The sequence below is a fragment of the Nycticebus coucang genome, chromosome 1, assembly GCF_027406575.1.
Source record: "Nycticebus coucang isolate mNycCou1 chromosome 1, mNycCou1.pri, whole genome shotgun sequence".
Classification (NCBI taxonomy): Eukaryota; Metazoa; Chordata; class Mammalia; order Primates; family Lorisidae; genus Nycticebus; species Nycticebus coucang.
Window position 1 is genome coordinate 31,404,955 of NC_069780.1, and position 16,748 is coordinate 31,421,702.

Genomic DNA, 16,748 nt, shown 5'->3' on the forward strand with positions numbered 1-16,748 from the left:
AACATTATTCGTGGTTAAGAGATTTGAATTTATTTTACACCATGTAGTTAGCTATTGGGGAAAAACTACTTTGATATATGCATTCAATTTGAAGGCATAAAAGTCAATACATGTGGCACTATAACATCTTTTAAATTCAATGTGTTTATACCTTTGAGAATTCTAATATAACATAAATACTCAATTTCATGAGCAAGTGCATAGTATGTTTTGTTTGATTTTTTTCAAAATTGTGGATTTTCCAATTGTTTGATTTTTTCAAAATTGGCTGGGCATAGTGGCTCATGCCTATAATCTTAGCACTCTGGGAGGCTGAGGCAGGTGGATCTCCTGAGATCAGGTGTTGGAGACCAGCCTGAGCAAAAGTGACCCAGTCTCTACTAAAAACAGAAAAATTACCTTGGCATTGTTATAGGTACCTGTAGTACCAGCTATTTGGAAGGCTGAGGCAAGAGGATCTCTGCAGCCTAAGAGTTTGAGGTTGTGATCTATGACATTACAGAATTCTACCCATTCTACTCTGCCTCAAAAAAAAAAAATGTTCTTTATACTTACTAGGAAACCCTCAAATCATTTTTTTCTATTGATGATTCAGCTTAACATTAAGGTGAGCACCATGCATGAGGCTGTATAGTATTTAAGGTTCCCTTATTTAAATTTTTAACATCATATGCAATTTATTATATTTTTCCTTTTTTAGTAAAATAAAGAACATTTCTACAAATTTAGCTTTTCTGATCCAACACTGTAAATATACTTTCCCCTGTTTTGTGTACTATGGTTACAGTACATTCCATTTATTATTCATTCATTCAATTGATATATAAGGCTAGTATTATTCTCATGGAATTTCTAACTCAGTAGGGAACACAGGCAAAGAAAATAATAAACATGATAGATGAACAAATTATATAGTATTTTAGAAGGAAATAAAGGAAAATATAAAGTGATATTATATAGTAGTTAGTGTCCAGGACTTTAGGGAATAAGCAATGTGCCTATTTGGAGGAAGAATATTTCATACAGATGGAAGGTCCTGAAGTGAAAATATGTCTAATATTGTGATAAAGTGATGGTGGAGCACAGTGGTGGAATGGTGAGTTTATAAGATAAGAATATATAAGGGCTGAGCAAGAACAAGATTCCCTTTCTACCAAAAATAGAAATACTAGCCAGGCGTTGTGGTGGGCACCTGTTGTCCAAGCTACTCAGAAGGCTGAGGCAAGAGGCTCCAGTCTAATAGTTTGAGATTGCTGTGAACTATGATGCTATGACGCTTTGCCTAGGGCAACAGTGTGAGACTCTGTCTCAAAAAAAATAATGATAATAAGAGTATGACAAAGGACAGGTTAGTACAAATACTTATAATCCATTTTAAGAACAGTGGCCCAGAGAGAGTTTAGGAGCCACAGAATGATATGTAGGGGGGATATATGATCTGACTCATTACTAATAGTATAACTCTAATGTTGCATTGAGAACAACTAAAGGGAAATAAGAGTAGGAGTAGGGAAACCACTTAGGCAAGTATTTGTGGTAATTTAGATGAAAAATGATATTGGCTTGAACTAAGGCTGCGCTAGTAGAGTTCTTAAGAAGTGATTAAATTTTACATATCATTTAAAAGTAGAGATGACTAGAATTGCTGATGGATTGAATATAGAGTATGAAAGAAGAGTCAAGAATTCTTCCAAGAGTTTTGACCTGAAATTCATACTTTGACCTCAGAAGACTATAGGAGGAGGAAGTTTTAGAAGGGATTTCAGTGATCAGTTTTGGATGTGTAAATATGAGGTGTGTATTAGCTACTCAAACAGATGTTGAGTAGGTTGCTGGATTCAGAACTCTTGAATATAGCTCAGTGGGTTAAATTAGAGATATTAATTACAGTTTCATAAGGTTATGGGGTCATATCTACTTTGTTTATTTCAACGTTCCACATGCCTATGCAATACTTGCACTTAGAGGGTACTCAAGAAATAGATGTTGTGTTGTATGATGATAAATGTTTAACCATAGATGTTCCTGTAAACAAACAAACAAACAAAAAAGAAACAAAACTACAGATTTATAGTATTTGCAGATTTCTGTGATACAAGTACTCCTTCTGTGACTTTGAGCTACCAAAGTAACATCACTGAATGCAGAGTTAGGAAGAGGTGTGCACCACTGGGTTTCAGTATACAACTGGGTCCACTGTTGGTTAGTCACATAATCATATACGTATTTTCCCTTACTTCCAAGAGTGCCTAAAAGAGAATTTTAATTCATCTTTATGCTTTGATAGATGATAATCTAAGCCCAAACAAAGGAAGCTAAGCAAATATTAAAAACCTGTGTCACTTAGAAAAATAAATAATACAAACACTGAGCTAATTTATTCTTGTATCTTTAAGCAGGCTTTTAAGTACTCCAAACAGGTGAGCTATCCTTATTCAACTCCTGGGAAAAAGATTTCACTGCCTACGAAATAATGTATTATAATGTCAATAATACTCTCCTGTCATGAGAGTAAATCATCCAAGAAAATGTGTTTAAAAATGTCATCATAAGACATAGTACAAAAATATTTACAGAAATTTTAATCAAATTTTTCTGTTCTGGAGACCAACTTGTTTTTTCTTGTATCTCAGAATCATTGTATTTTTAAACATATTTATTTTAAATAGTTAATATTTAAAACTTCATTGTAGTAAAAGATACATAAAATTTACCATTTTAAAGGTACATTTCCATCGAATTGAGTACATTTACATTGTTACGAAATCATCACTACCATCCATCTTTAAAACTTTAATTAATGACTATTTGAAGTTATTTTCATGTAAAAGAATTGCATTGCAGATAATTTAAAATCGAAAAGTATGGGGGGAAGTGGAGAGCAGAGAGAGAAAGAAGGAGGGAGGGGTGAGGAAAGGAAGGGCAGAGAGAGGGAAGGAAAGAGGGGGGTGAGGCCTTGGTGTGTGCCACACCTTTTGGGGGCAGACACGATTGCAAGAGGACTTGGCCTAACAAATGCAATCAGTGTAACCTGGTTTTTGTACACTCAATGAATCCCCAACAATAAAAAAAAAAATTGAAAAGTTTGAAAGATGATAAAATTACTCAGAGTCTCACCATTCAGAGCAAATCAAATCTATATCTGCTTTATTTCACATGTAGAATTACATCAGACTGTTAAATATGTGGTCTAAAAATTCCTCATGTGTTAAGGATCCAGTGGAGTCTAGAATGTGATTGAGACTCCATGTCTAATGATGTGCTGCGTCTTCAAAATCCAGTTGTCTATTCTACAGAATTTATTTTATGTCCCAATGGGAAAACTCCAATAAAAAATGATTTATGCTCTGAGTGCTGAGGCCTAGGGAAGATAAGAGTGTGAATAATTTCTCATCCTGGACATATGATTTAGAGCTGAACCCCACAGTGAGAGTTGTAAGTTGAAGATGGTGGAATTCTGGCAAGTAAGAAATAGTAGTGTATTTAGCAAAATATTAAGGACAAAATAAATATTCCACATTCTATTTAGAACACAAATAAGTTTCACAAAATCTTGGGCAAAGGGTAAAGTTTGATGAGTTTTGCAAATTCCAATAGTAATTTGGGAAAGGAGATGGTGCCCTTCTCCACTGAGAAATATTTGGGAGACTATAGCAAGAAATGGTTTATAAGTAAGGTTATGAACAAAAACAATTTGAATAGTTATGGTAAATTATGCACATGATCCTGAAGACTCAGGAGAAATGGGGTTATATGCAAATGTGGTTTTTGTGTCTCTAAATAAAATAAAATTTTATTTTTAGATGACCTATAATTTATTAGATTATTTTCTTTTGCTGGGATTTTTAGTTGTTTATAGTTCTTTGAATTTTTGTTTGAAAAATCAACTTAAATATGAATTTTATTAAAATCTACTTAGGATTAATTTATTATTTAGGATTTCTTAGGATTATTTCTTAGGATTAATTCCTAAGAGTAAAATAAATGACTCAAAGGATATATGCATTAGCAAATTATACTTCTAAAAGATTCTTACTAACTTATACCAAACCATATAAAATAGTAGCTGAGAATTGTAAGTAGTCAAAATAGCAATTTCATAAAAGTATGTGTAAAAATGTTCTTTTCATTGAATACTTACCAATTTCTGTCAGTTTTAATAGGTAAAAGTGGCATCTCATCACTTTGTTGCATGGCTGCATACTTTTGTGTGCTATCACTCATGCTTTTGTGTGCTTGTTTACTTGTTTACTTTTACAATTCATTTATGCAACAATCCAGATTGTGCTCTAACTATGTACAAACCAGCATGATAGATGGAAGGATATACAGAGGACTAAGAACAGAACTGAACCTGTGTCAGAGTGTTTACAAGTCTATTAGAGGAAGAAATTATTAATCAAATATTCTTTAAAATAAAGAGAAATTTAAACTATGAAAAATGCTATGACTGGCATGTACTTTGAGAATCTATAAAGTCATATCTAATTTAAAATAGGAGGTTCATAGAAGGTTTCTCTTAAAGTGGCATCTGAGTTGTAATCTAAAAAGAAATGCATCTAACTAATGAGGAATTGGAAGAGGAAAATTTCAGGCAGAAGGAAAACTGTGTGGCAAAAATGTGTTTATTCATACACTTATAAACTTGAAAGAGTGGTTGAAACACATCAGGCCAGTTAAATCCCTGTATGTAATGAAATTGTACTGGGTTATAAACATATTTCTTTTCCAAGAACAAGGAAAAAAACATTGTAGGATTCTAAGTAGGGTACAGGAAACATTCTCTGGTATATTTTGAAGACATTATTCTGTGTTGCAATGGATACTTGGGTTGATTCCACATCTTTGTGATCATGAATTGTGCTGCAATAAACATTATAGAACAAGATACCCAGTAGTGGAGTTGCTGGTGCAAGAGGGTAGTAAAATTCACAGGAAATCAAGCAAGGAAAGTGGGGCAAAGATCCACCTACTGGGTTCAATGAACACTATTCAGGTGATGGGCACATTTGCAGCCTTGATTCAAGCCATATATCAAAAACATTTATATCCCCTTAATATTTGAAATTAACAAAAGATGGCTGTTGTAGTAGGATGGGAAAGATGTGAGGGTGGCTTGGACTAAGGAACTGGGAGTAGGGACAAAAAATGGCAATAGGCAATAGGGACAATCCAATGGCAATGGATGCTTGTACTATTTATTTAAGTGGTGAATACAGAAAGAGGAAAGATAATGATATTCATGGAGTTTAAGGAGTCTTTTGGACAATAGAAATGTCAAGGAGGTAACTATGTATATAGGACCAGAGCTCAAAAAGTGTTAGGGAAAGGATTGCAAATCTGTGAACTGGTTGTTTTTTTGAGTTTTAGACCAAATTCATGTATTATATATTAAAAAATTAAATCTAACATTTTATAGAATAAGAGAAATCGCTATACTCTGGTGCCAAAGTATATCTAAATAAATGGGATGTTAATTCAAAAATGACATAATAATGTGACATCATTTTAATAATTAAAGAAAATATATCTCTATATTTTCAATATATAATATACTATCCATGAGTGTGTTTATATACGTATATGAATACACACCCAGACATACACACATATATAGAGAGAGCGAGCACGTGCACACACATGAGGTCTGACAATTAAGTTTGTGAACTTGGCATTGTGCACTTACATTGGCAGCACCGTACAAACAACTCAGTAAGGTTTTATAACCCTGGTATATCAGTGTCTCCAGCTGTGTTCATGTTGATGTGTGATGGGTTCTTGCTGGGTGACATTCATTATTATTGTTATATGCTTTTCTGTGCCACTGAGAGAATGCTGGAGCTTGAATTAGAGCAATGAGCAAACATTAAATTTTTTAAACTTGGCAAGAATGGAAGTGAAATCAGGGATTTGTTAGTCCAAGTTTATGGGAGTAATGCCACAATGAAAATGGCAGTGTACAAATGGATTAGAGGATTTTCAGAGGGGAGAGAAAGTGTCACTGATGAAAATAGATAAGAGTGGCCAGTAATGAGCAGAGTTTATGAAAACATCACAAAAATTCATCAAATTATGTGTCAAAATCATTGGCTAACTGTGAGAAGCATACAGACCAAGTAATCATTGATAGAGAAACAGTGAAATAGTAACTGAAAATCTTGACATGAGAATGGTGTGGCTTTTGCATTACAACAATGCACCAGCTCACATGGCATTGTCTGTGAGGGAGTGTTTGGCCAGTAAACCAATAACTGTATTAGAACACCCTTCCAACTCACCTGATCTGGCCCCCAAGGACTTTTACTTTACCCAAAGATAAAGCAAATATTGAAAGGAAGACATTTTGATGATGTTTAGGGTATTAAGAGTAATATAACAATAGCTCTGATGACCATTCCAGAAAAAGAGTTCCAAAATTGCACTAGGCACTTTGTGTATAGCTTCCCAAGCAGAATACTTTGAAGATGACTATAGCGATAGTCAACAATGAGGTATGGAGCATTTTTTCTAGGGTGAACTCATGAACTTTGTTGTTAGACCTCATACATCACAAAACAAGGGAAGAGTTGCAATGTGGATGTGAAGGTCATAATTTGGCTATTTGTGGGGAGAATAATTATGGGTAAGTTTAACTTTCTGATATTTATATTTTTGCTTTTTTGTTCTGTGAATATTTTTTACAATAAATGTGGAAAACTGTGCTTAATTATAACACTAGGAAGTGGGATGAGTCAGGATCAAAGACTGGAAACTGGAATAAAAATGATTCAAAGAGTTTTTGTCATATTTCAATTTTCAATTATCTACTTTTCAAGCTATGCAAAGTTTGAGCGAGAAAAAGTACTTCTGGGGAAAATAAACTTTATCTTTTCTTGCACTTTTATCCTTCTATCAAACCATCTGGAAACTGTGCTAAGATACAGGTTTAGTACTCTGAGAACTTCACTCACTGGGTTCTCAGCTTTGTCACCATACTTGTGGTCTACTCAATGGGACACTAAACAAAAGCTACAGAAACCTTTCTTTTGCATTTATAACAATGTGATTGAAGACACTGTACTCTTTACTATCCATATAAAGAATTTCTTGAAACTCAAGTACAAGAACTTCTTTAGCACTGAAAAAATATGTCTATGTCCTGTCTCTTTAGAAAATGTAAACCATATTACTAATTTTATTTCCTTTTTTGTATGATTATCAAGAACCTCAGAAAACATATTTGAAATTCAACTTTCATAAGTGATTAGGTATTTTTGAACTGAATAATACATATTAAAGGATTTTTCCTGGTCTTATTTCAGATAAATAGATAAATATGTAAAATATCTAGTCTTGTTTAACATTTATGTATATGTTCCCAAACCTTAATTTTTCATTTATTTATATTTGTCTATTTATTTTATTATTATGTGTCTCCTATAATTCAGAAGAAAGCAAATTCAATAGAACAATGGGAGCTCTTCATTCAAAAGTGATAAAGTCAATTCTAGATGAGTGGGGGCAGAAAGTAAAGAGAAAATTAGACCCATGAAGTAGCATTGAGGAATCTATGTATTTAGTCATTATGTGTAGGCAGAGATTAAAAAATACAGCCATGGAGGAGAGGCCAGTAAAATTGGAAACTTCTAAGCAGTTACTACCCATGAGGAATACTACTCAAAGTTCAAAAAAGTTGAGGGCTGAAATATCCACCAGATTTCACAATATGACTCTTTGGATAGAGTTTTGGGAAAACAATTCAGATCAGAATGACTTGAAGAGCAAATAGCAGATAAGAAGTGAAAATATAGACTATGGGCAACTGATAGTTTTATGCTTCTTAGACATTTATTTTTCATATACATTTTTGGGGTGCAAGTGTGATTTTGTTACATAGATATAATGGATAGTGGCAAAGTCAGGACTTTTAGTGTATCCATCATCAGATTAATATAATTATACCCTTTGAGTGATTTCTCACTATCCACCCTTTCCCACCCTTGCTTTTCCAAGTCTCTATTGTTAATCATCCCATGCTTTATGTCCATGTGTACACATTCACCTCCCATTTATAAGGAGGTGAAAATGTGCAGTATCTATCTTTCTGTGAGTGACACTTAAGGTAATGGTTTCCAGTTCTATCCATGCTTCTGCAAAGGACATGATTTCATTCTTTTTCATGGCAGAATAGTATTTCACTATGTCTAGATAGCATATTTTCTTTAATCAATCACTTATTAGACATTTCTTCTTTTGTGAACTTTTCTAGTCTGGTTGTATCCTTGATATCAACTGGAGTTCTTCTCATTATATAAGAGCCACCTCTGATTACATTTCATTCTGTGGCAATTTTGTGTTTATTCATTCAATTTGTATATATATATATGTGTGTGTGTGTGTGTATTGCTTTCACTGTGTGTTAATGATTAATTTTATATGAATTGGCACTAAGATTTTGACAGAATTTTTATGGCTCAGTAGGGAAGTAATTTTAGAGGATGAAAATGGAATATTTTTAAATCCTTGATAATAACTTCAAATTTTAGAAAGAGCCAAAAGTTTCAGATAAATTTACTAAAAGCAATATTTCCCAAAACATGGTTTTAGTTACCATTTTGTAAATAATTAAAGCAAAAAGCTATTGATCCTAGGTTATCAAATTTATTGCCTATACTAAAGAATTACTAAAGTGTGATTGTGAAACTAGTAAATAATATTAATTACCTGGTCAATGACTTTCCTTAGGGTGAAGAAGAATGGGACTGACTCAAGTTAAAGACTGATTGCAGGCAGAATGGGGTCCGAAGACCCCCTTATTGGCAAGGGAAAACACCCCCAGAAAAAGGGAAAAATTAAAAAGTAAGCTGAGTGAATTGGAATAAAGAAAAGTCAGCTAGTTTGCCTTTAAACCAGGTGCTGCTAAATTTCTTATCTGATCAAGTTTCCTGCTTTTCCTAGAACTCTAGCCTATTGGGCATATTGCTTACAAACACCCCTGCTAGGTCTGTGAACACTTTGAGAAATAATGGACATAGAAGAGGCTATGGCAAGGCCTGGAAAGATACATTAACTAGGCCGTTTCCTGCCCAGTAAGCAGACAAAGCAGATTGTGGAGATTTGCATTTGGCTGGGGCAGAGATCAAGGGAACAGCTTGAAGCCCTGAAATTTGGACAGGAAGGTTTATATCCCATATCGCAGAGGAAGACCCTCTGTGGTGGTGAAGAGAGGAAAATTCCTCTCTCCCACCTATTCTTCAGAGGAGATTTACGCCACTAGTGGCGTTTTACTCCACAGCAAACTATCGGAGTTTAACCACTCCCTAGAAATCCGTGTGTGTGACCTCAGATAAGAGGCTGCCCCCACACAAGGCTCAGGTTCTGGATTTCTCAAGACTGCTGAGACCCTTAAAGTTAATGAGTATAAAAACAATAGGAGCTGATATGTTCACTCAGAGACCTGTTATCTTTGTTCCCTCCCTCAGCTTACCCTCTGGGCAAATAAAACCTGCGTGAAACAGATACTTGGGGCCATCACTAGAACCCCACAAACAGGTGGTGGTCTCCTGAGTTCCCACCTTTGAAAATTCTATTCTGTGTTTCTTGTCTTTTTCTTTCTAATAGTTTCTAACTTTATATTTCTTCAGCCAGTGGCTGCCAGTTCCACAAGTCTTAGCAGCCCCTGCCCCTAGGGCAGGACCCTGAAAACTAATAAAGGATTTTTAAAAAATTTACCAAAGCATTTTTATCTATAATATTTTTAGCAGTGATAATTTACCACAATACATTTAAATAATCTGCTATCAGATTGAAGACACACTGTTTTTCGTGATTGTATATTTTTATCTGTTCATAATAAATTTTAAAAGTCTTCCATAGAGGTTTTATGAATACTTTGCATAAATTAGCTTTATGAAGAAGAATGAAATAGAAGATTGCTAAAGAATTAAAAACCCAGAATTGCATATAATATCAATTTTAATCTACTTAGCTATTACCATTGTTTAGTTTGGTCAAGTATTCTTTTTCAAAATTATTCATGTCAGGCATGTCCTTTGATTTAAAAAATGTACAGTACATTTTTTTGTCGATGTTAATGCTTTTGTACTATTGAATAAAACAAAGTTAACTATTCTATTAGGTTTATAAGAAGGGAAAAGTAAATGCAATTTTCAAAATTCCTTAATTAAATATTCACTTCAATACTGAACTGGAGTAGGTGACCTGAAATTTTTCTTTTACTGCATATGAGTAAAACTTCCTACAGTTTTTAACTTACGCTCAAAACATGTGCTTAGAAAATGGAAGAGGCTACGGCTATGTATTTTATAGTACTACCACAGGACAAATGCTATATGCCAACAATGAATAGTAGTCGCAATGTTTATATTGTATTAACTATTTTAATAATCATTTTCTACCTTCTACGTTTTCAATAAAAACATAGTTAATACATTATATATGTAAGACGTGTTATATGTACACATAGGATGTACAGTATAAACAAGTGCCAAATACTAACTTGCTTAAAGGTAGCAACTTTGTCTAATCAAACCCTGCAGTCTTCAGAACTTGTTAGGAGGCATTCTAGTTTAGGGGCTAAGAGTAGCACGGGCCCTGGAGCAAACTGCAGTGGTTTGAATCTTGATTCTACTGTAAGATCTTGGAAAAGCTTAACATCTTGTAGATGAATCTTGTATCTAAACGTTACATTTCAAAATGCCAATTTGGGGAAGGATGGTGGAGATAAAAAGTAAATCTTCATTGGCAAGTAATTCTGTGTGTGTGTGTGTGTGTGTGTGTAGGAGATGGGGTGGTGGCGAAGTAGCCCTTCCAGCAAGAAGAAAATGTATACAACTGATAAGTAGATTCTTAGCCAGTACAAATGTAGTTCTGTAGGAATTTGTAACAAAGCTTCAGAATAAGGTAACATGCTTCAGAATAAGACCAGAACCTGTGACTTCACAACCGCAGTAGAGTTATTAGTATTATTTAGAAGGTGAAACAGAAAGCAAGCAATTTTCCCAGAGCAGAAGGGGAACAGAACATCAGAACATTTAAAGAAAAACTCACACTACATTAAATGTGTAACCATGTGGCTTAAAGTTCTCCATTTGTAATATAGGTGTTCATTAAGGAAACATCTATACTCTTTTTCAGGTCTGAAAGTTTTAAGGGTAGTAAGAGGCTGCAAGCATTTTACTGTAGCTGAAAGAAAACCATATGTACCTGAATCAAAGCTGAAATTGTTTTCAAGTTCAAGGAATCTTTTGATTTTAGCCAGAGAGACAGAATGAATTTTCCATTCAGGCTGGGATGATGTAATTTAATTTATATTAAATGGAGATGGAAACCACTCAGAATTAAATAATTGAAGTGTTCACACTGCAGTATAAATGATTTATTCTTTTATCGATGATAAACAATTATTGATTATTTAACTTTCATAGTTATTTAAATAAAGCATTAATTATATAAGAAAATATAATTTCTTTGAGCATATACTATTAACTATATTCTTGGTTATAGTCCATGCAAACATAACCAATGGCACTGTGACTCAGATATCAACCTCAGAAGGGTTAACTTTGCAAACTTTTTTTGTTCTTTTCTTTTCTTTCTTTCTTTTTTTTTTTTTTGGCTGGGGCTGGGTTTGAACCTGCCACTTCCGGCATATGGGGCTGGCACCCTACTCCATTGAGCCACAGGCGCTGCCCTAACTTTGCAAACTTTAACCTATAAAATGATTGCAAATGCCACAGGATTAGTTTTTCTGGTTCATACTTGATAAGACACCAATGCAGAAACATTCTATGGATTGGTAAACTATTGAGACTTTACTTATTATATTTGTATAGTCTATAGTATTTGATTCTAAAAATTATCTTAAAAGGTTTTTTCTATTCCTGGATTTCTTCTTATCAACTATCTGCTCAAGTAAGAATATTCTTTTATATAAATTCTAAAAGGATTTTCAGTATTTGACCTGAGTGTCCTCAAGATTTTGTAGCAAATTGTATGCACTATAATTTTGCATACTTTTCATAAGTGAATGTTTTCTAATAAATAGAAAATATTAAATGGTAGACTATTAATTCAAACCAGTGGTGTAATAAAATAATACTACGTGGTCAGTTAAAATAGCTTCAAGAGACCATTCCAGAAATGCTAGTAGGAAGAATTCAGGGAAATAAACAGCTTTTTTCTTCAGAAGTGAAATACTAGTTTCCCATGAACTAAAGTTTTCATTATATTTCATATTATATTATTAACATTTCAAGAATATTGTAAGCATCTGATAGCACTGCATGCCAATATCTCTCCCACTGATCATAACATTAAAAATCAATATACGTAGAAGAAATAAAAAAGAAAGAAACCAAAACAAGAAAGGAAGATGCTTAAGCCAAAGGGACATTCATTTCTATCTTGGTGGAGTAAGATTAACAGCAGTTTCACTCGTTTTCCTACCTAGGTCTGATTTTCATTCTTTGTATCACTTTTATCCCTAGCAGAAATAAGAGGTGAATATGTGTGAAAAATCAGAGACAAAGGAGAAAGGAAAATTGACAATTTCAGAGGCTTTCACACAGTGTGATTTTGTGTTTACTTATCTTCATTGGTGGCTACTAGCTACTGGTCCTTCAGTAGAATCCTCTGGACCTTGCCTATGAAAATATTTCTATACACTTATGTTTTTAATATTTAAGTGTTCCTTATCTCAAAATAGCAAACACTGAGGATGGACTTAGGGAAGGAACTTGTACTTTTTCTCATAATGGGAGTTAAAATGTGTTAAGAATAATATTTAGACATTTTATTAAAATAGGTTTGTTATTTTTTTTAAAAGTGCTTTTCTTTTTTTTTTTAAAGTGCTTTTTTCTCAAGAATGGAAGAAAAAGTACCCAATGTACTCAGCCCTACTATGAAACTAATTTAGGGTTGTCACATGAAAGCTATAACCCAGTTACAACCTAAGAATAGGGGGAAGGAGGGAAAGGGAGGGGAGGGAGGGGGGAGGTGGGTAGAGGGAGGGTGATTGGTGGGATCACACCAGCAAGGGTATAATATATTGGTGGGATCACACATATACAAGGGTATATGTGAAACTTGGTAACCAGTCTGTGAAGCTAGTGAATGATGCCCCATGATAATATCAATGTACACAGCTATGATTTAATAAAAAATAAACATAAAATAAAATAAAAGTGCTTTTTTTTTTTTCCACAAAGGAGAACATTGAGACTTAAAGTAACTTGACCTCTATCTGTCCCGTCTGCAGCTGCCCATCACAAACCTGAGACCTGACTCAAATGTCATGGTTCATTTTTACCACAATACTGAACATAAGTTTAACCAGCTTTTAATAACACATGGGGATTTACTATTGTCTTTCCATGTGTATTTATATTTCATAATGTTCAATATGAGAAAGCAAATGCACACAGAATTTTGAATAACTTAAATATGGGAGCACATGTTTGAGGTTCATTTAGCTCCTATTAATTGTTTAAGCATCTCAGAATCTCAACTGTAGATGGGGGACCAATCCAACAAAATTATCTTCAACAGCTATAAAGCAGTGTGTCTCGTTTTTAACCGTTAATTCCTTAGTCTTAATGTTGCCGTTTGTCTGACAGATTCGGTCGCACAGATCCAGGCATGGGTTTCACACAGCTCAGAGCCCCCACAGGTTACTGGGAATTAAATCTGGTCTGAGACATGGTAGAAACTGCTCGCTGACAGCAGACCTTGGAGGGACCTTGCTGCCTCTGATAAATCCTCTGGTATTGGGAAGCCAAAGGACTGCTGGCCTTGGGGCCAGGTGAGGGAATTGGGAGGGGTAGGAATGAGGACATCAGACTAGGAGAAAAGGGTGCAGGGTGACTCAGTGTCCATTTCTCTGTCAGACTAGTGACTGACAGAAAGAAAACAGTCCCCAGAGCACATTTCACAAAGAATGTACATTTTGTGCAGTTGTTTGAAGTCACTGGAGAAAGTCTGCTAGTATTACATGTTTTCTAGTTAAGTTTGTCTTACTTGGAACGACTCAGTTTCACATCTACTCATCCACCCTCTCCAGTCCCGCTAGACGCCCTGAGTAGAGCTCAGGGCCTTGGGATTTGAGGGGCAGAGACCCTGGAAGCAGAAACTGGCGCGGCCACTGGCGGCCTCTAAATGGGTTAGTGATCTCTCTCTCTCCAAGAACTCTTTCTTAGTGCCTGCGCGTTTATAGATCCCCTTATGCCCCCATTGCCTTTGTGATCTTATCCCACTGCCCAGCTCCTGTCTCTCCCCACCTTTTCCCTCCCCGTCTTCTCACCTGTCCACCGCTATGGCCGTCATGGAGTAAATGCTGGCGAACACCGCCGTTATGGGGAAGAAGTTCTGGAAGCGGCAGTAGTTGGCTCCAAAGTACCACTCGCTATGAAGAGCGTAGATGAAGTTAACCAACGTGTTGAAGGCGGCCATGGAGGCGTCAGAGAAAGCCAGGTTCACGAGGAAGTAGTTGGTGACAGTCCTCATGCGCTTGTGAGCTAGAATGATCCAGATGACGATAAGATTTCCGAAAACGGCCACGGCCACCACCGCGCCATACGCCAGGGACCAGAGCGCGATGCGCCAGGACGGCTGCACAAACTGGTTGGTGAGGTTGGCCCGGGGCTGGGAGGGTGCGGGGGAAACCGCAGGCAGTCCCAGAGCCGACAGCGGCGCGGAGGAGGAGAGGTTGCCGGCTTGGACCAGCAGGTGCAGCCACTCGTCCCCGAGGGTCCCCGGGGCGACCCCGGCAGCGAGCGCCGCGCTCAGGTTCTGGGCATCCGCGCCCATCGCTCCAGCTCCTCCGCCGTCGGTCCAGTCCTTGGCTAGGGCCAGAGAGGCCATCGTCACAGGTGTGCAGCTCCCCGACCTCTCCACTCGCTCCCCGCAGCCGGAGCCAAGGATTCCCCTGAAGTTCTTCTTGCCTTCGGGTCACTTTGGTGCCAGGAGGGTAGAAAGTGTCCTGCAGCCAGTGACTGTTAAGGGATCCCTTGAGTCAGCAGGTGAGCGGGAAAAAGAACCGCACGTTCCCCCAGGAGCCTGCAGCTCTAGCCGCAGGAAGAATTAGGTGGTCTGCGGGAGAGAAATTAAAGGTCGGCCCCAGAAGGCAGGGACTCAGGTCCCATTTCAGCGCCTGCCGGAGCTTCCAGGCACTGGCTGGAGAACTGAGCCTCCTGCGCTGCGGACGCGCTTTATACTCTCCCGGAGCTCCAGCTTCGGTGACGCTCCTTCCCTACATCCCGCCCTTAGAATCCCAGTCATTCGCCGCTCGTTGCCAAGCAGTTAAGCTTGGCGGGATGACGAGGCCTAGGGAGGGCTGCACTTACTCAGCTGTAACTCCGATCTTTCCAAGATCTTTTAGCTTCAGGCTGAGGGACCTCCGGGGGCCCTGCTCTCAGATATTTATAGCGAGCTGTTCTTTACCATACCAATTCAATCATTCACCGTGAGGCAAAGACAAGACTCCGTTGATTTTTTCAGAAAGAGTGTGAGTGGAAGCAGCCTGCTGCACATGGTGGGAATGGGGAACCACACACTTAGTTGTCCCCGGATTTTGGAATTTCATGCAACTTTCGGCTCCTGTGTTTAAATCCTCACATTTCAGATCCCCTTTCCTCTCACTCCCACTTTTGACATCTGATGTCCACCCATTTCCCGCTCTTCCTCCGTTCGCTATCACCACTCAGTCCGCTCTACCCACATTTCCTGGTAGGTAGGTAGAGTCTATACGATTTCTCCGGGAGAATTCTGTTCAGTATACAATGTCACAGCGAGGTAAATCAGAAATTCTGACGTGTAATTTTCCTTGAAACACGACAAGACTTAGAGCTCCGCATTTCCTTGGGTTGGATGTATCTTATAAGCAGTGTAAATACATGTATTTGGTTGGAGGATTCCAGACAGACTGTTGCCTTGGTTTTCAAGGGTGACATGGGGACACATTGATGAGGATGGGCTAACTAGAGAAATTACTTGGGTTTTCCGGGAAGATGGGTGGACCTGGCTCCTCAGCTTTACTGAAAAGCAGGCGGGCCAGAGAATTCAGCGAGGTGTACTCTGGAAGGACACAGTCTGGGCTTAGAACAATCTCATGGGAAATTAATCAGGAGGTCCCTCAGCCAAAATTCTCTATTAGTATTTTGAAGGCAGATGTATAAATTTAAGGTTTAACATATTTTTAGCATCCTCCTGAATATTCTTGAACTCTTTAAATTTTTGTTTCCTCTTTTGAAAAAGAAGATTTAAAAACATCCAACTTACAGCATGATCGTAGGGCAAATAGTTTCAACAAACTTCCTTCATCAACACCAGGCAGGAGGAAGACCTCAGAAACTGTTAGCAGTCTTCCCTCTACTTATTGCTGTGAATCACACCTAAACATTTTTAGGAAATGAATAGGAGCAGCAAGTTTTATCAAGAGAAGCTATCTTCTCTTGAAACTAACTTCATTAGTTTTCCAGTTCAGAATATTTTTCAAAAACCCTGCTATGATTATTGTACAAATGAACTTAAGGTGACCAGTAATGAATAGTGTTTCCTTCAACCATTTTTGTGTCTAAATAGGTAGGGTATAGAAATAATTTTAAACAACCTGATAATAATTGTCACAGCCTTGACAAAACCCTCTCTCAAAATAAATGCCTGTTGAATGTGAATGGTAGATATCAAATGTTATTATTTCCTTTTTCTTCCCAGAGAGGCCTGTGAAAATATGTGATACATCAAAAGTAAAG

The 16,748-nt window shown here is 36.8% G+C and overlaps 1 protein-coding gene across 1 annotated transcript in view; it reads right to left on the minus strand.

Annotated features, from left to right (window-relative positions):
* TACR3 (tachykinin receptor 3) overlaps window positions 1-15,132 on the minus strand; it is an 80,421-nt gene extending 65,289 nt beyond the window's left edge. The window contains exon 1 of the mRNA XM_053595028.1: window positions 14,300-15,132. Within this exon, the coding sequence (XP_053451003.1) occupies window positions 14,300-14,859 (560 nt within the window). The 5' untranslated portion in view covers window positions 14,860-15,132. The remainder of the gene's footprint in view (window positions 1-14,299) is intronic.
* Window positions 15,133-16,748: the final 1,616 nt, after the last annotated feature.